This window comes from Thalia democratica, chromosome 4, assembly GCF_965202585.1.
Source record: "Thalia democratica chromosome 4, ktThaDemo2.hap1.1, whole genome shotgun sequence".
Classification (NCBI taxonomy): domain Eukaryota; kingdom Metazoa; phylum Chordata; class Thaliacea; order Salpida; family Salpidae; genus Thalia; species Thalia democratica.
This window is the reverse complement of record NC_139168.1, coordinates 67,554,772-67,574,430: the sequence shown is the minus strand read 5'-3', so window position 1 is coordinate 67,574,430 and position 19,659 is coordinate 67,554,772. Positions and strand designations below refer to the sequence as shown.

General features: G+C 31.5%; 4 protein-coding genes across 4 annotated transcripts; all 4 read right to left on the bottom strand.

Annotated features, from left to right (window-relative positions):
- Positions 1–463: 463 nt before the first annotated feature.
- On the bottom strand, positions 464–4,735 carry LOC145833955 (tyrosine--tRNA ligase, mitochondrial-like). The gene is made up of 7 exons (XM_082941235.1): positions 4,278–4,735; positions 3,778–4,071; positions 3,142–3,322; positions 2,743–2,916; positions 2,035–2,190; positions 1,072–1,225; positions 464–847 (listed from the first exon to the last, which is right to left on the bottom strand). The coding sequence occupies exons 1-7, from the start codon at positions 4,597–4,599 to the stop codon at positions 617–619; spliced, it is 1,512 nt and encodes a 503-aa protein (XP_082797361.1). The 5' UTR covers positions 4,600–4,735; the 3' UTR covers positions 464–616.
- Positions 4,736–4,758: 23 nt separating this feature from the next.
- LOC145833956 (bolA-like protein 2) lies at positions 4,759–5,039 on the bottom strand. Its single transcript, XM_082941236.1, has one exon. The coding sequence runs from the start codon at positions 5,023–5,025 to the stop codon at positions 4,759–4,761; it is 267 nt and encodes an 88-aa protein (XP_082797362.1). The 5' UTR covers positions 5,026–5,039.
- A 1,200-nt stretch (positions 5,040–6,239) lies between these two features.
- LOC145833786 (protein ecdysoneless homolog) lies at positions 6,240–8,292 on the bottom strand. Its single transcript, XM_082940967.1, has one exon. It carries the CDS (start codon positions 8,278–8,280, stop codon positions 6,559–6,561), a length of 1,722 nt encoding a protein of 573 aa, XP_082797093.1. The 5' UTR covers positions 8,281–8,292; the 3' UTR covers positions 6,240–6,558.
- Positions 8,293–9,643: 1,351 nt separating this feature from the next.
- LOC145833607 (3-oxoacyl-[acyl-carrier-protein] synthase, mitochondrial-like) lies at positions 9,644–10,954 on the bottom strand. The gene has a single exon (XM_082940761.1). It carries the CDS (start codon positions 10,952–10,954, stop codon positions 9,650–9,652), a length of 1,305 nt encoding a protein of 434 aa, XP_082796887.1. The 3' UTR covers positions 9,644–9,649.
- Positions 10,955–19,659: the final 8,705 nt, after the last annotated feature.

Below are 19,659 nucleotides of genomic sequence, written 5' to 3'. Positions count from 1 at the left end.
ACTTTGTTAATATTAGATTTACTACAGCTGAAACAATTAGATATAAATTATTTCAGAAAAAATGTCATATTATTTAGACCTATGTTTCCCAAAACCTACTTGTGTAATAGATAAATAATAAACACTGGCTTAAGATTTGATAAACTTTTTGCGTAGATTTATTTTTTATTAGATTAAATTTGAAGCATTCCTAATAAACAGTATGGTCAAAAATGTAGATCTCAAATGAAGTTTACTAGCTTTTCTTACTATTTTAATAATTTCAATGGAAAAATTGAACAAAGAATAGCAAAAGTAAGCTATTTTTCCAAGACTCTTGTAACATATTTCGGTAGTAAATTTTAGTTTAAAAAAGCAAATTTTTATTTTAACGACTATAAAATTCATAGCTCAATGTTACTTTTTTAATTACAGGAGATCAAACATGTCTCTTCAAAGGTGAACAAACTAAATTTTTTGAATTTTTCAATATATTTATACTTTTTCGCGAATAATTTTGACATTTAAATTTAATTACAAACAAAAGATACAAAATAAAAAAATTGCAATAAAAAAACTGCGACAAAACACAACTAATTGTCTAAAAAACAAATTTCTCTAAATTATCCGAATCACATCACGCAAAAGTGACGTCATCAGAATCGTCATGAAGAGACGTGATCCTCGGAAGCGTCCACTTGATGACGTAATGACGCTTCCTGGTGACGGAAACCACGGTGACGTTGTTGGCAAGGACGTGCACGTTGCTAAGCAATATTTGCTGCGATGACTGCTCACCAACTGCGACGTTGTTGATTCTTACAATTCCGTCGGCCATCAATTGCTCAACACTGTACTCTGCTAGCGACTGAAAAAAAAAAAAATCATCAAATTAGTAAAGTGTATAAGAAATTATTTAAAAAAAAATGTTTGTAATATTTAGTAACTCTTGATTTGGCAATGTTGATTAAAGTTATTCAGAACTTTTTTTACAAAAACTTGGGAAGATTACTTACTTAAAACAAATTGTTCTATGACTTCCCTAACTTTTAAAATATGTAAATTTCATACATAACAACAAACAAAACAGACTTTATCACGTGTTATGGTGATGGCATCAGATATCGTGGTGTCTGGTTCGAGCACCGAGTGAATTATGTTGTTTTTATGAAACGTGTCTTCCAATTCCTCGTCATTGAGTCGCTCTAAATCTTCACACCTTCCTCCAAACAATGCTCTTGTACAACTGAATTGTATTTTATTTGGTTGTTTTATAAATATTAATAACAGAAAATATAGAAAGAAACACAAAAAAGAAACAAAGTTTTAAAATACATCAAAACTATTTTTCTTTCAAAATAAACAAAACGTTAGTAAAAAAACAATTTTTTGCCAGTCCTACATCAATAGTTTTTAGTTAAAATAAAATAAAAATAATAATAACAATATCAAACTTTAACAGTACTCTTTCTTTATTAAACTAACACATGTTTCTGTGTGTTAACACACTTCAACGGAGCTCTGTAAAATGATTAATACTGTAGGAAAAGAATAGAAGCTAAATATATGTGTTTATTTAAATAAGAATAATTACTAAAGGTTATTGTAGATTAATGGTATTAATGGTAGATTCTATTCTTTACTTACAATATTTTTTCTACAGAGCTCCGTTGAAGTGTATTAAGTTGTTAACACACAGAAACATATATTAGTTTAATAAAAAAAAGTATTGTTTAAATTTGTTATTATTACATATTCTAGTGAACTTGTTTCGCTAGGATCTTTATCAGCAATTGGTTAACTTTAAATTTTTAATAGTTAACAATAAAATATCATTTGAAACAAGCTTTGGTGATTTTACCAAGTCAATAATTAAAACGGTAACATTCGCAGCCTAGTAATTTTTTCTTGTACTTTCGAGTCTTAGTTCAAACACAAAACAAAATTTAGTAACTCGCATTAGCGTTTCAATTAATACTTTGGTTTAAAACTCGCATAGCAGGCTTTAATAATAAACCCAAGTGTTAATATTTTTGTCAACAAATCAAATATTACCGTTCTGCGGACTCGAGCCCTTCGGCGCCGTGGACTATTTTGGTGACGTTCTTGGCGAGAATTCTCTGCGCGCCCCGGTGCTTGGGAGACTTGCGGTGCTCTTGCATTATCTTCGATATTTCCTTCAGCGGTATGAATGTGAAGTACCTCAGTCGGCTGCAAATAGTTTCTGCTTAGCTGAGCAGTTTCGTATTGAAAAAGTAAATAAAACAATGAAGAATATGGCTTCATAATCAATTTTACTTAAGTAAAAATTAAGTTCCAGGGGTTTTTGTAAAGTATCTTAGCTTAAAGCAGATGTGTACAAAGGTAAATTAATAAATTAAAACATAAATACTTAGTTCAAGTATTTTTAATAAAACTAAGACGTGTATAAAATCGAAGTTACTGCAGATTAGAGTAAGTTTGACTCGAAACCCAATATCGCTCGAGCAACTAATACGTAATTTTTGCCACCCTTAGTTTGTTATAAACAAAAACTGTTAATTATGAAATAAATTATTACAATTTTTATAGGTCTAATCATTTCTTGAAAGTTTTTAAATTAGTATAGGAATTAGTTTGAATTGGAATTTTTCGTATAATCAGCCATAATTTATATTAAATAAAAATGTTTTAAACTGCAAAATTTTTAAATAAAAGTATTATTCGAAACATTCATCAGAAACATGGTGAAATACAACAACAAGTTTTAAACCAACAAAAAACCTTTCAACGAGCGAGTCAGGTTGGCGGAAAAAGTACTGGTAGAAGTGGAAGGGTGAAGTTTTTTTAGGGTCGAGCCACACGGCGTTTCCCGCGGATTTTCCGATTTTTTCATTTCCCTCCGTAGTCAGCAGCGGCGTGAACAACCCGTATGTTTCCCTGCCTGGCTTTCCTAATCTTTTGAATGTTTGATAATTTGTTGATGGTTTTTCATAAAAAACGAATATATAAGGATTAAATATTGTTTAGAAAACTAGAAAGTTGAATTCTAATGTATTATAAAATTGCAGAAGTATTTCGTCAAATTGTTTTTAAAAAATGTTCATTTTAAAACAATAAACTAGTAACAGAACAAAGTCGCTCTTTTCAAATTATTTTTTTGCAAAAAACATCATTAGAAACTTTTTTATGAGCTGAGCGCCCGATCTGATGTTGCACAGCTGGTCCTCGCCCCCCACCTGAAAGTCGCAATTATATTGAGAATGGAGGTGCAGCCAATCGTACGCCTGTATTATCTGGTAAACGTACTCATTCATCGGCATGCTATCCTTGTTCTTCAGCCTCTCCTGGATCGCTCGCTTCTCTGTTTTGCAAAAACGTTCAAATTTTATTGGCGGTTTTCAAGTAAAATTGAACTCGATTGACTTTTAGTCTTTGATAAAAATACTACCAGATTTTTAGAACTTGACAAAATTGAAAACATAATAAAATGTTTAAATATTTTTATTTAGACATTTGATTTACTTAAAACGGTATACTATCAAAATCCAACCGCGTTCAAATCCCACCCAATTATTTTTTAAATATTTTTTTCTTTGCATTATTTTTATTCAATTTTTATTTATTGTTTACTATCACTGTTACCCCTAACCCTTACCCTCGATCGGTAAGCAGTTCTCGAATTTGATTGGGTGGATTTTGAAAGCAGGTGGACTTTGAACGTGTCCCAGATAAAACTAAAAAAACTCTGAACCTAGCTAAGTCGATTGTATAAAGCTCACGGATCGAAAAAATTGAAAACGAATATTACAAACAAACTTTGAAGGTCCTTGTTTTTGTACTGGGAGAACACGTCGGAAATGAGCTGTATGGGGTCCATCTGCTTGTACCAGTCGTAGTTGAACAGGACCTGCAGCCTGGGCATCTCCTTCACCGTCCTGTTCTCGAACACGTCGCGCGCGTGGTTCTCGAAAACGTACCCGATGTTCTCCGCTATCCGCCGGGCGTTCTCGTCGATTTCGTCGGCGGGGATTTTCTTTCGGTCGGTGAAGTGGCCCGACGGGTCGCCGAGGCGCGCCGTGGCCGTTCCTATGACGGCGATGACGTCGTGACCTGTCGTGGAGCGAGTTGACTGAAGAGAAATAGAAGAACGATGATAAAAAATAGTAGTGAAATTTTAAAGTCGTAATTTTTAAATAAATTAGAATAAAGCAAAAAAAAACTGTGTGTAAACAGGTAGATTAACAGAAAGAATCAATTTTGTGTCTTTAAAAGAAAAATCCAGCATTAACGTTACAAAGCTGTCAACTGAAACAAACCCGATCGTTGGCAGTGAAGCAGGACCATGAGGGACAGCAAGTTTCCGACGTGCAAGCTGTCGGCGGTGGGGTCAAACCCGCAGTAGAAGCACTGCTTGGACCGGGTCAGGTTGCCGGGCAGGTTGGGAGAAACTTCCGGGTCGATGTCGAACAGCAGCCCCCTGTCGGCCAAGTGGAGCACGTTCTTGGGAGAAATTTCCGTTGGCGTTTGCGTCGAGTAGAACGTGGCGCATTTTGAACTTGCGAGCAGTATTTTTCTGGCGGCGATTTCCGTCAAGCTTCTGTTGCACTTGATCAGCGCGTTTGAAAACAAACGGTGCATTTTAATTAAATTCGAAATTCTGCAATAACGTTAGTCAGGAGTTTATTAGAGAAAAAAATTAATCGAAATAAATATTTTGAATCAAAATTTTACACGCAATTATCTAAAGGGCGAAACACAAAGCATTTTCTCCTAGCTAATAATCAATAAAAAAACAGTTCAGTTCGAGTTGAGCTCCTTCCACTTTTGCGGGGTGTACGTCTTGAGCGTGAACGCGTGGATGAACTTCAGCTCCTCGCTCAGCGCTCCCTGCACCATCCTGTGCTGCGCCAGCCTCCCCTTCCCCGCGAACTCCCCGGAAACCACCACCGCTTCGAAGCTGTCGCCGCACCTTCCCGCCGAAATGTCGTTGACCGCCACGTGAGCGCACTCGAGCGCATCCGAGATCTTCTTCTTGAGCGCTTCGGTTGTCAGTGACATTTTCATTGTTTTTATTTTAAGTTTCTGGAAACAAGCAACTCGGTGAAATTTTGTAACCGTGATTTTACATGATTGCGAATATTTTATATTATTATTGATAAAGAAGTGCATATTAAATATTTATTTACAACCAGGTTTCGGTGGCAAAAAATAGCGACCTTTTAGAGTATATCTATAATGCACATAATAATGTTGCTTGTATATTTAAAAACTTATTCATGCATAAAAGTCTAAACAAAAACTAAAATGTTAAATATTCAAAAGTTCAAGCTTATCAGTGGATCATTAGGTGAGATCAGTATTAATTTTAAAACAAATTGAATTAATTAGTGTGATGAGTCATTATAACTTTATAGATAAGCAACATTGTTATGTGCAGTTTACTACTTTATTATACTTGAAAAGGTCGCAATTTTTTTCCACCGAAAACTGGTTGTAAATAAAATATTAAATTTGCACATTTTTTTCTAAATAAGCTCTATACATTTCAGCAAATTGAGCAATCTTTTTAGTTAAGACGAATAATTATATATTGTTATTAATAAAAACTTTGAAGTGGTTCTTTCCGATCATAATTTTTAGTAAAATAATATGCTTAGTGCATGGTTTAGCTTTTTATTTTCTTCTACATATTTACTTTCAGGTTTTAGATTAATTTTGAGTGTAATCTTTAACAAACATAAAACTAAACAAAAAAAAAATTTAATAAAAATTTGTGACTAAAAACTTAAGTCCTTTAATAAATCTAAAATGATCTAAAATGTTGTTATATAGACATTTTAATATATAAAAAGAAAACCAAGCTTTTATTTTTAATGTATTACCAAATTAACAAGAAAACAACTTAAAAAAAAGACAAACTATTTCTTGTTTTTATTTGGTTTTAAAACTTTTTTAAGAGATATTTCCATAAACATAGTTCAAATTAAATTTGTTTTGATTAGGGTCCTAAATAAATACAACAAAAAATTTCTATCATAAAATACAATAGATAATACATAGAAACTTTAAAATAAATCGATTATCATATTTGAAATAGACAGACTTCTTAAACTGTTTTAGCTGTAAAAGTATGTTTTTGTTTTGTACTGCAAAAACTTGTTTTAGTCAAACATTAAAATTAGTGAGAAAATACCTTTGATATTATTTATATTAACAATTTTTTTATTTATTTTATTAACCATAACTTAATATAAGATTGTAGTATACTAAAAAAAAATTGTTAAACTGTTAAATTAAAGTTTTTTTTCAAGGAGAAATCAAAAACATGTTAGTTTCAATAAAAAATTGTCTAAAAATTATCAAGTAAATTGCCTAAATTTTCACAAGCTCACGGATAATTAGTTTTCAAACTACAAGTACATTAAAAAAAAAGCATAACAACCAATTGACTAAACAATTTTTTGCTACTATTATTTAAACACTCCTTACATGAATAAAATTAATGTCAATCATTTTATTCTTGAACCAATAAATTTCTTTGAGCTTCATAAATAGCATGTAGTCACAAATGCAATCAGTCAAAGCTGTATTTTAATTTCAGTCGAGTTCATCGAACAAGGTGTTGTTTTCATTGGCGTTGTTTTCATTGGCGCTCTGAGCCATGAGCACGCTCGCCGCGTCAGAAGGCAATTCTCCTTCCGCGGCCATCCGGAAGTTTCTCACCAGGTTTCCCGCCAAATCCCTCTCCTCCTCGCGCACCACCTTGGTGCTTTTGAGAAAATCGTCGTACTGATCGTACACCCGCCTCATTTCGCTCTCGTCGCAGGGACTTTCCCTTCCTTCGTCCTCATCGTCGGAGTCTTCGGGGAGAAACTCCTCGTCGGAGCTGACGTCGTCGAGGTTCTGCTTCAGGTAGTTCAGGAAGGTTTCCGGGTCGAAATCCACCGGACCCCCGACGTCCTCCCGCGTCTCGATTCCCCGGAAGTCGGACTCGGAGCCGACGAACTTGTCGATCCGCTCGAAGTCGGCCTCCCTCCTCTTCTGCTTCCCCTCGTGATCCCGGTGCAGCTTCTTGAACCCCTCCGTCATCTCCTTGGTCATCTCGTCGACGTCCACCCTCATGAAGTCGTCGCCGCTTTCCGCGGGCAAACCCGACAAGCTGCCGGCCGCTTCGACCTTCAAATGTTCATACTTTTCACTGGACCAAGTCTCGAAAAACTCTTTCATGATTCGCCCGTCCTTGTCTTCGGAAGAGCCGCCCATCAAAAACGCTTCTCTCGCCTTCGCTTCCAGCTCGTTGTGCAGCCTGGAGCCTTCGATCTCGCCCTGGAAGTAGCCTTTCTCCTTCAGCGACGCCAGGTAGGCCTTCATCTTGCTCTCGTTGTTCAACGCGCCGTTTTTCACCAGCTTGACGTACGAAAGCTCGCAGCCCAGCTTCAAAACCGCGCCGATTTCAACCGCCTTCTCCCGCTCGCTCACCTGCAGGTTTTTGAACTTCCTGCGCAGCTTGTAGTCGATCTGGGCGTAGTGGCTCTGCGCCATCCGCACTTGGCACCACGTCGGGTCGCCCGGCAGCCGGAACCTTTCCCTCCTCAGCTCGGACATTTCGAGGAGGTCGGAGGAGGCGGAGTTTCCGACGATCAGCGAGACGATCGTCGGGTGAACGTGCAAAAGGTGGACTGCGCTCAGCGGCAGCTGCACGTTGACTCTGTGAACGGCGTCGAACGCCTTCTGCGGAAACTTGCCCGTTTTTTCTTCGACGCACTTTTGAACCTCGTCGCACGCAAAGTACCCGTCAAACCCCTTTCTCAACAGATCGATGCTCTGCTCTATTTTCAAACCGGAAGCGTTCATGACAGTCTCGTTTTCCTTCAACGGTAAAATAACAACTTTACCTCTGGCGATGAAAACCCTGTTGGCGGAGTTGGTCGGCTCCAACCACCGCGGAATGTGCTTGGCGGCTTCGATGAGCAGCAGCTGGCCGTCGCAATCCTCGACCGAAGCAAACAAGCCCGGGAACTTTTCGGTTATCTTCTTCAGCAGGAAGACCACCAGCCACTCGTCGTCGACGCTCTCGTTGTAGCGCGTCCTGCCGAACAGCCACCTCGACTTTCCGTCTCCGACTTGCGCGAGGTCGAACGGCTGCTCGTTCCATATCACCCTCGAACCGAGCACTTCGTCGGCCAGCTGCATGCAGGCGTTCCTGGTTTCAGTCCACTGGGTGTCGCCTCGCGCGCTGTAAATTCGGTACTCGACCGTGTCGTCGGCCACAGTGGAAGTTTTGCACCCGTTGAACTGACCGTCTTCGTTAATCTTCATTTTATTTTTATGTATTCTGCAAAGTTTGAATTTGAATATAATTTTGTTTTTTAATTTTATGGGAAAAAAATAGTTAAAATCCTAATCAATTTTCACATTTCACTTCATTTTTATTAATTTAGTTTAAAAATTGCTGTTAATTGTTGAGTATAAGCTTTGCTTATGGCAGAAAATTTATTTTACGTACAGAGTATGATTGAGCAATTGTTTTAAATTGTTTTTGTATATTTAAAAAAAATATACAAATGAAAACCATGACGGGTTTGTAGCAACAAAATAACTTATTAACGTAAAAATCACTGCAGCACTTATACAGTTTCTATTACTTTTTTTTATCAAAATATTAAATGTTTTATTTTTGAAAATAAAACTTGAAGATAATTGTTAAACTTTAGTTGAAGGAAGTAAATACCATTATTTCACTTACTATACAACTGTACATAACATTTCATAATAAAGTATAGTTTATGGTGACGTAACAATCTTTTACTTTTTTTGCTTTAAAACTTAGAACTAAAATAACAAAAAGTTATAGTTTTGAAGAATATTGTTAGAAAAATATTTTCGCTTCCTTTAATATAAATGTGTATAACAATAATTGTCTTCAACTTTGTATCAATATCGAAAATTACAAATAAACTTAGAAAATAAATGTGCATATTATTAAATGTTGATTAATGAACACAAACAAGGTTTTATTCTGTGGAAATTTGTGTTAAGTTTGTTTATGAAAACAAACTTGTGATTAATTAATGCAAAATTTAAATTTTACACCGAAATAAATTTACTAAAAACTTAAAGTGATAAACCAACAACAAAAGTTTTAAATAACAAATAAGGTAATAGTTCAAACTAGTTTTTTTGTTTAAAACTTTAAAGGTCAAACACCAAACAAACTTATAACAAAAAATTGAATCCAACTATTCAATCTATAAGTAAATTATTAAGTTGATAGCTATATTTCATTACTTATTTAAGTTTAATAAATAAAAGTTATGCAGTTATAGGCTTTTAAAAACACACTATATTTTAAATAAGGAATTTCCTAAATAAATAAACTGTTTGAAGCATTTATAATTATATTATTTCGAGTATAGTGAGCAAAATATACAACTCATCTAATGCATCTACCATTTAACAGCATATTTACAAAACTATAACTAATATTGCCTAAAAACTCATTATTCTTATCAAATAAATATTAAAACTGAAGCAGTATTAAATTTCAAAATTTTAAGCAAAATTTAACAAATATTGTCTTAATAAAATTACATGTACTAAAATAAATAAATATAAAAAACAAAAGCAGATGCACATTATTAAATAAATCTACCATCTGTTATATAATACTTTATGTACATTTTTATGTTTAACAGTAGTTTGAAAAACACAAACTGGCATTGGTTCCTCCAAAACCAAAAGAGTTGCTTAAGGCAACCCTGTGCTTTTTATTCCAATCTTGTTTGACGTTACCTACATAGTTCAGGTTCATTTCTTCTTCTGTGCTGTCCAGATTTAAAGTGGGAGGAAGCACTGCGTCATGACAAGACAAAACAGTGAAGATTGCTTCAACGGCGCCAGCAGCTCCTAACAAATGTCCAGTTGAGCCTTTGGTGGAAGAAACTGCAAACTCCTCAATGTCCAAAGCTCTATCGCCTACCAATCGCTTTATTGCTCTTGTTTCAGATAAGTCACCGAGCTTGGTTGATGTTGCATGCGCGTTGATGTAGGAAATTTCACTCACATCCATCTGACTGCTTGATACAGCAGACTGCATGCACGCTAACGAGCCTTCCCCGTCTGGATGAGGAGCAGTTATCTGGTAGCTTGCATCACCAGAAAGCCCGTAGCCTCGAACTCTTGCGTATATTTTAGCTCCCCTGGCTACCGCGTGACTCTCTTCTTCCAGAACCAACATGCCGCTGCCTTCTCCCATTACAAACCCGCATCTTGCAGCGTCAAAGGGTCTTGATGACTTCTCAGGTTCATTGTTGTAAGAGCAACACAGGGCTCTCATCTTGAGAAAGCCAGCCATGGAAATCAAGTTCAAGTTGGCTTCAGTGCCTCCGCATACAATGACGTCACAGTTGCCACTTTTGATGAAGTTGTAGGCGTCTCCTATGGCGTGCGCTCCAGTTGCGCATGCGGTTGAAACGCTGTGGTTCAAACCTTTAAGCTGATGCTCAGCGCTTATCAGGCCAGCCGCCATGTTTGTCAGAATGGCAGGTATGAAGAAGGGGCTCACCTGCCTGTAGCCGTTTGACTGCACTTTTCTGACAGTTTCAGCAACCAGATCAAGGTCAACCAGAGATGAACCAACACAAACTCCGGACCTCATTTGGTCTCCAGGGCTTGTTGGGTGCCAACCAGCATCTTTCAACACTTCGTCAGCTGCACACAAGGCATATGACGTAGACAAAGTTACGCTCCTGCCCACTTTTTCCTTGTACTTGGTTTTATTAAAGGTTTCATGGACTTTGCCAGCAACTTTGCAGGGCAAATTTTCTTCCAAATCAAACTTGGTAATGCCACTTTTGCTATTAAGCAAGTTCTTCCATGATTGTTGAACTCCAACTCCCAGTGGAGTGACCAGTCCCAGCCCTGTGACAACCACATTTCTTGTACTCATACACCTTGTGATTTGGTCTCTACTTGAAATCAGGGTTTTCAGCATTATGTTAGCTAATAGTAAGGACAAAAGCTGAAACAAATGCCATTTAAGCTTGAATAAATATAAAATCATAATAATGGTAGTGATAAAATAAATAATAACACAAATAATATTAGATAAAATAAAGAAATAAAATTTGTAGATAAGGGATGCATAAGTATTTGAAAGAAAAGTTAGCAAATCTAGCCTGAAATTTTGACAACACATTAAAACTAGCTTAAGTTATTCTGAGTGGTCCAAGTGTGATGAAAACACGACTCAAGCAAAATATAGTTATTGATACACACATTTTACAGCCAAGATTTGTATTAAAAATCAATTGAACTAAAATATTAAAAACTTGAAGGATGCTTTAAAAATAATGTTTCTAACTTATTACATATTATAATTTATAATGTTAAGCTCCGATTTCTTATTATTAATCTTTGCAGACAAGATTGTCACTTTTTGAAGAAAAATGCTAGCCTGAGTAACAAAAAGCTAGCTTAAATTAATTAAAAACTTAAAATCTTGTTAAAAATGCTGCCTAATAACACCTTCAGCAAACTCAATATACCTAAATACCTCAAACTCATTATACTTAAAAATATCATAATGACATAAAATCTAAGAAAAAAAAATCTAACAAATACAATCATAAAATAAAATAATAAGAACTATACTTGCAAAGAACTTGAAAATAACCTTTGTTTTTCAAAATAGTTCAAATTAACCTAAGTAGACCTGTGTGAGCAAAATTTTTCTCAAAATTTCTAACTAAGCTGAGTTATGTTAAGTAACCACAGTGTGTGACAACCTAGTGTAGAGCTTCCATCATCTTAATGGGAAAAAACTTATTTTTTGTGGCCTCCAAAGTAGTATATGATAAACATAAAATATGATGACATATTTTTATAAAAAGAGCTATTCTTGCCTGATGCAAACAGCTAGTCAAATTACAAATAAACTAATCTAGGTATAAATGTTTAATTTTTGCATTTTTTTATAAAAATTTTTTCAAGGTGCAAAGATTAATTATTCAAAATAAATACTTAAAAAACTTATTAAAATAAAAAACTAGTAGTTGATTGAGTTGTGATAGATTTATCTTGTCATGTCTTTCATAAATTTTGAACCACTTGTAGGACACAGTATGTTCAATCTTTTATTTTATTTCAATAAAATAATGATTATATCAGTCAGAACTAATTTAAAATATTTACATCAGAGACCAACATATTTGAAAAGCACTTAGAAAATCCATTTATAATATTTAAAATAAATTCACTAACAAACATTATGATTCTTCGCAGAATATTAAATGAATATATTTGAGTTTGCTAGAAATTATTATAATAATTGTGTTGTGAATTTTATGTAAAGCCTAACTTGTGTTCTTAAAGTTTTTTAAAGTCTTTTTTATTGGTATAAAATTTTGAAAAAACTTCATAAACTTGCTTCTCACAAGTTCTTCTTTATATTAAAAGAAATCCTCAAAAATTAATATAAACTGCTTCAAAAATTTACAAGGAAATATATTCTTATTAAATCTAGAAAATTCTAAGAAGTTTTTCTATAATTTTTTTTTTGATTGTTGTATTGAATTTATAAACAAAACTGGCAAAATCTCAAAAGTTAATTGAAACTTGTTTGTTCTGTATAAAATATCTTATAGTATATAACCTAAGTTTTCAAACAATAGCCAATGTAAATTTAAAAAAATGTTGGACCTCCTATGAACTTAATGTACCTGTCAAGATACAAGTTGTAAGTAACCTATAAGTATATAAGCTATAAGTAAGGTTTATAACCAAATTGGTGGATAAAAAAAGTGGGAATAAAAAATAAACTATTTCATGAAAATATATCTTATCATTTGGTTTATTAATAATCTTCTATGAGTTTTTTACCATAAAATTTTTAATTGCAACAATATCTTGACAAACAACACTAGTTTAAACTTTAAGTTTAGTGTTATTTTTTCAGTAGAGGTTTATTGAATATTTATGATTATAATATTTATATTTTGAATACTACTAAAAGTTCAAAGTGAACACATTTTTCAAAATTTTAAGAATATTTACCTAAATTTTAAAGTTTTTAGAACAAAATAAATAAATAGTTTATAACTTAAATTTTAAATTTTTGAGGAAATTAGTAATGAAAAATTGTCACCTAGTTACATTTTTATACATAATAGACTACAACTACAAGTATAATGATTTTTTATTTATTTAAAAAGAGTGACACCAAAAACTTACTATTAGTTTTAAAATAAACTTTAGTGTCAATATTTGTAAAAATGTAAAAATGTAAAATGTAAAAATATCTTACCTTCCCCCTAAAACACTTTAAAGTTTGTTCCAATTTATTCTTATAATTATTATTTTCATTGTTATCTGAACTTTTTTTTTCATAACCTAATATGGAAAGTTTACAAGCTAACGCCGTTTCACCTAGAAGGTTCTTCAGAGCTTTTTTAAATTGACAATGACTAATTATATATAGAGTTATATATATTATATATAATCTGTATATAGAGCACTGTACTTCATATAGTTTTTTAGTATATGAATTACTGCAATAGGATCAATTAAATATGTCATTTATATAAAAAACACATTTATCCTGAAATTTTTATAAAAAAGTCCTGAGTCAGCCTGAGTTAAAAAAAATTCAAAATATCCTGAGTTATTCTGAGATTTTGAAACTCAAAATATCCCTAGTTATTTTGAGTGTGTGGCAACTTTGCAAAATTTTGTTTGAATAATTTTTACTGAATAAATGTTTAAATACTGTAAGGAATATTTTCTACAAGTTTAAGACATTTATCTGGAAAAAAAAAGGAGAATGCATATTTTTAGTGATTTTTATTTACTAATGGTGTTAGTTTTCTCTTCCATTAAGAACCTATTGTTCTATCTGACTATTGTAGAAAAGTTGCCACTCTTTTTGTAAAACGCCCACCTGAGTAACATAAAGCCATATGTGTTTTTTTGCTGGACAAAATTACTGCCCAGTATTCGGCTAAAAAAAGAGTTGTAAAAATTAAACCTAATTAAATTGGACAAATTTAAGCTAGTCAAAAAAAAAACTACTTGCAAAAATGAACAAAAGTCTTCACAGCAATTTGTAATAATTGCTTATTCAATGAAAAAAAAAGAAGCTATTAGATCTTAGGAACTGGTGCACAAAGAACAATTTGGATATCAAGTTGCACACCTCTTGGATTCAGGACAAGATATTAAACATAATAACTTCTAAACTTTGCAATTATATTTATTAATTAAAAAGTAATTTTTGTTCCAAGTACAATTCTTGAATTACCTTATTATATACCTAAAAAGTCATTTAATGATTTTTAAAACATACTAAATGGTCATATTTTATAAAACCAGAATCCTGTTTTTTTACTGAAATAGTCGCAAAATAGCAAACAAATATTTATAACAAAAAATCTTTTGACCAAATTAGAGGGTGTTTATTTTTACAACACTAAAAGACTGTAGTTTTACAGTTTATTTTTTCATAAAGTTATAAAATAGTTTTAAATGTCTATTCCAAATTAGACCTAGATGGAACTGTATTAATAAGTAATTTATTTACATATCATTGAATATTTTTTTCTGTTTTTAAGACAAGTTAACTACTATTTTTGATTGGTACTTTTCATAAACATTCTATTATTCATGTTAGCTTAACAATGTTAGGCAAAAATTTTACACAATCAATTAAAACAAGATTTAGGTTTATATTCAAATTATTATATTAAAAATTAAAGAACTGGATCATTTTTTAAGATTTTACTTTTGTTTTACTGGTTTTTTGTATTGTTTTAATTTTAAAAGTTTTTGTACCTGATAAATTTTAGACAGTAATGTAGTTTTCTAAAATATGTTATCCAAAGCTACTACACAAAATACTCTATAATTGAACAAAAAAAAAGTTAGACGCCTGGTCCACATAAAATAATGAAATCAAAATTTATATAAAATATCTATATTATACAAAAGTTTTTGTAACATTAAGAACTTTTTTACAAAATACATTTAAAGTAGCATTACTGTATCTTTTCAATATTTTACTATTTAATAAAGCTTTAAACCTTAATTCAAATTTTGTTCTAAAAATGGACAAAAAATAACTGATTTAACCTGATGGGAATAGACTCTGTAAGTGTTGGTAGGGAGTATTTGGGTGATGTTTGCTGAACATATGGACTGGTTTAATTCAAGTGTGATTTGGCTTATGAACACAAATCTAAAATAAAAATTCTAGTTTTTTAGGAGCTGCATCTCAAACAACTTATTGGACATTCAAGAAAAACATCAGAAAATTTGTGGTATTTCGGTGTCAAATAAGGTTTTGGAGTGTGATTCCTAAAAAATAAGGTTTTTTTTTGTTATTAATAATGTCTGGTCCACATTATAGTGAGTAATCAAATAAGAGAACCTAACTAAAACATTAAACACATTTAAAGATGTAGAAAGGTGAGTAAGCATTTGACATTTTCATAAAAAAGTTAAGTATTTCTTAAATTTATACAGAAAAAAAAATTAATTTGTACATTATTAAAGATTTTCTTTTTTTTTTTGTATTTTATCAGAAATCTTATTTGTGTAACTAAGCAAGAGTGCATAACCAAACGAGTTTGTAGATTTGCAAGATGTTACTATAACTCAGTTGTATTATTTCTATACTTGAATATTTAGTTTTAATATATGTTATGTTTAAGATATAAAATAGTTAAAACTATTTAGTTTAAAATTAATTTTAAAACATAATAGTATTTCAGGTAGTTTATGTTGTTTAGCTCTACCCCCCATGGCATCACTGCTTACGGTATTGTTTAATTTGTTTTAAAACAGGGGTCTGTAAACTGATGCCTGCATTCAAAACTTTGTTTTAAATAATTAAACATTATTTTCTTGTGAAAAAATATAAAAAACCAAGTTTTATCTTTTAAAGAAACCCTCCACTTTTTTTTTGGTAAAAAAGTATTAAAAATGTATTTTATAAGCACTATAAATTTGTTCCTTTTTAGACTGCCAACCCCTGTTTTAACAACATACATTCCAAATAAATAATGAACTTTAAATTTTGTCCAGTGTAAAAAAATATGCAATACATACAATAACATATCCTTTTTTACAATATTGTTTTCTACCTTAAAGCAGGTTTTGGTTTAAGTTATAAAATTTTTTTATTTAGCTTTGAAATAATTAGTCTAAAAAAGTTTTGATTTTTTCAATTCAGTATCAGTATAACTTTTAATATGAGATTTGATTAATATTTAGCTAGCATTTATGTATATTAGAACAAATGAAAAATGTAAATCAGGGTTTCTCAAAACTTTTTTGCAAAAGACCCTTTAAAGAAATTAATAAAGCTATGGCCCTCTCCAACAAGATTACTCAAAATACTACCATTTAAAACACTTAGACCTTTTTTGCTGTTCATCATCAACTCCAGAATATCTTGTGTAAGTTTCAAAACTACCATTAAAAACACCTAAGACCTTTTTTTACTCTTCATCATCAACTCCAGAATATCTAGTGTAAGTTTAAAATTATGACCTCATTCTCCCCCACTCTTTGGCCCTTGGGGACTGCTCATAGCCCCCAAAGGGGTGACTTGGCCCACTTAGGGAAATTCTGATGCAAATGTTCCCAACAATAATCATAAGGCCATAGGGGGTGTGGGCCATGTTTTTTTACAAGTTGATATTATTTTGTTGAGGTTTTTCTAAGCTTCAAGATACTTTTTATTGTTTACAAAAATTCAAACTATTTTTTGATATATGACCAGTCAAAGGTGGGTCGCATAATAGGTTCCCTATGGGAAGGGAAAACTAAAAAATCAAAAAAATACGTTTTTTTTTGAAAAATTTTTAATTTTTGTTATTAAATTTTTGTTTTTTCAAACTATTAGTATTCATAAGTAACGTTTTTTTCTTTTAATGTAAGGAACATTTGCTGAAAATTTGAAGATGATTGCTTGAAAAATGAAGGAGGAGATAGATTTTTAGTGATTCTTTAAATTTCCAAGAAAACTGACCTTGAAAAATTTGCAGTCCATACATTTGTATCAGAAACTTTTTACAAAATATAAAATATCTCAAAATTAAATGATATTTTTGAATTCTATAAATACTGGCTTGTATTTTGTATTTGAAGCTTTCATATAAAAGCCAAAAATAATTTTTGTAAAAATAAAGTTGGACCCCCCTATGGTCTGTTTTTGTGAAAGCAGTTTTTGTCATTAAGCTGCACACTATTTGACTGTAAACCTTGTTATGAGCTATTTTAGTTTTTTTAGTTTCATTGCTCTTGAGTTTCATTGCTCTAATGTGACTACGGGGTTTTAAAGTGCGTTTACTGGGGTTCTTCTATTTTTCATTATAATTTTTTGTATTTTTTGGGTATTTTAACTATTTTACTTTTTATAGTAGAAAGTTAAATCTTGTTTTGTGCTTAGTTCTATGCACATGGAACAAAGTTCTGGAGTTTTATTGCTCTAATGTGACTAAAGGCGGTTTAAAAGTGCGGTAATGAATATAAGTAAAAAATGATAATGTGTTGAGAATCTTAAACTTAAATGTCTATAAAACTTTAGCCTTGTAAATTTCCTAGATTTGTAAGTATATTGGACCTGCAGCTTTAAGTTTTAACACTTCTCCTTTGTTATCTAACATAGGGATTCCTTAAAGTGTTGCTTTGATGTGTTTTTAAGGATGGATGCTAGAATATCAGTGGTATTACGGTCAATATTAACAGAATTACTTCATTTTTAATTTTTCTAATGTTCAACTTTTTTTTTGGTGCTACAATAACATAGATCTCACTATTTTTTATGTTGAGCAAGTAAATATATTGCAACAAATCTACCAGTCTTTTTTAGAATTGACATAAAACTCTTGTTTTTTTTTAATATTAAAATGTTTAAATGAATAGTGTTTGGCTCTATGACCAAAATGTCTTCAGCAGACAGATGTCAACAATTTGGATAAGCTGAACTTTTTTATTTTTCAACTTCTGTATATTGCAGTTTAGTTTGTTATAATACTTTTTATGGGGGTTTACAAAAGATTAAATTGGCGTTTGTACGTAAACCGAACAAATATATTAAAAGATGGATTATTATAACGAAAAGTTCTGTATTTTTATTCTACGGAAGGGTTGCAATTAATATGCTTTCTTTCACTAAGACTTTCACTAATTGCATTAATTACTAATAAACTAAGTTCAAGTAAGTTCAACAACTGTTAGGTTTTAAACAACTTTGTTTCTATCGACCTTCTTTTATAACTTAAAGTTAAAACGGTTTCTAGCTAGACAAGAACGTTGCCACAATTATATTTATACTGTGATTTCTCTAAAAAGTCTAAAACTTTTTAGATTTTTTAAAAATTACTTTACCAGTATATATATATATATATATATAAAATAAGGTTAATATTCAAACTTAAACACCTTCTACTGAGCCCACTTGAAGGGCTATTAAATAATTTATTGAAATGACGATTTTAAAAACGCTGAAACATATTTTTCATAAAGACAAAAAAGACTGTCTTTAATCTTCAGCCAGTTCAAATTTAAAATAAAAACAGCCTTTTTTATTTAAATTTGATATATATATCTACTCTTAAAATCTAACTCACAAAAACATTTATTTTAAAAACTTTTAAAATTTATAAAAACACACAAAGATATGACTCCCTCTACTTTGTCAAACATAGAAACATAACCTTTAAAAAGTTATATTCTTAAATTGATTAAAGATTAAGTAGATAATCCAAAAAACTATTTACTTATACAACAAAAGCTAATGGTTAAATACTAACACAAAATAACATAAACTTTTGAAAGTCAATAGTTTATTTTATTCACGTAGTATTAAAAAAAATTATAATTTTTCCTATTACCTAGAAGTCTTTTCGTACACCAGGTTCTAAGACCAAATGTTTTAGTGTTTTTAATTTTTCATTTCCGTTTGTTTGTATTTAATTACCTTAATATTTGGAACTTTGATAAAGTATAATTTAAGCTTTGTTTAAAAAAAACATTTAAAAACGTTTATTTTATTAAATTTTTTATTGAAGTTATGTATATGTAACTTAAATATATAGTTATCAAAGCTAAGAAATCTGAAAAACTTATCATTTAACGAATAAGTTTTTAAAACAGTTTTAGTACTTTATTATTTTGATTTAAAAAATTCACTTAAAGAAATTAGAAAGCCATAAAATAGCTTAACAACAAACAGTGGCTTACAATTGAGTACTTTAAATGCAAAAACACTTGGAAGTATATCAATGAAGACATTTTACAAAATATGACCCTTGATAAAGTAATATAATCCAGAAGTTTTAAATCAGTTTGTATTTAACAGAAGCGATTTGCAATTTCATACAGATTCAGTTAAAAAACTCCGCACTTATGATACAAATACTCAGAGTATTTTGAATGAACATAAAGACAACATTAGCTCATACAAAATTTCATTTCAAACGAAGATATCGCATCAAAAAATCTTCATGATGAGATTTTGAACTTTAGCATGCATCTAGATGCAGTGATATTTGACTCAAATCAAAACAGGACTGTATCGAAGATTAGGTTAGATATTTCGCGATGGAAATGTGACAACTGCCTTGTTAAAAGCAGCAGAAAAACCCAAACGTGTTTTATTTCAAAAATGAAAGATTTATAAAATGACTAGATCTATAA

What these genes read in the sequence shown, in the direction of transcription:
- LOC145833955 (XM_082941235.1), bottom strand. Translation starts at nt 4,599, where the DNA reads ATGCACCGTTTGTTTTCAAACGCGCTGATCAAGTGCAACAGAAGCTTG. An exon ending in CAAAAACAAGGACCTTCAAA is followed by an intron (nt 3,323 to 3,777) that starts GTTTGTTTGTAA and finishes TTTGCAAAACAG; the next exon opens with AGAAGCGAGCGATCCAGGAG. An exon ending in TCACCATAACACGTGATAAA is followed by an intron (nt 848 to 1,071) that starts GTCTGTTTTGTT and finishes TTTTTTTTTCAG; the next exon opens with TCGCTAGCAGAGTACAGTGT.
- LOC145833956 (XM_082941236.1), bottom strand. Translation starts at nt 5,025, where the DNA reads ATGAAAATGTCACTGACAACCGAAGCGCTCAAGAAGAAGATCTCGGAT.
- LOC145833786 (XM_082940967.1), bottom strand. Translation starts at nt 8,280, where the DNA reads ATGAAGATTAACGAAGACGGTCAGTTCAACGGGTGCAAAACTTCCACT.
- LOC145833607 (XM_082940761.1), bottom strand. Translation starts at nt 10,954, where the DNA reads ATGCTGAAAACCCTGATTTCAAGTAGAGACCAAATCACAAGGTGTATG.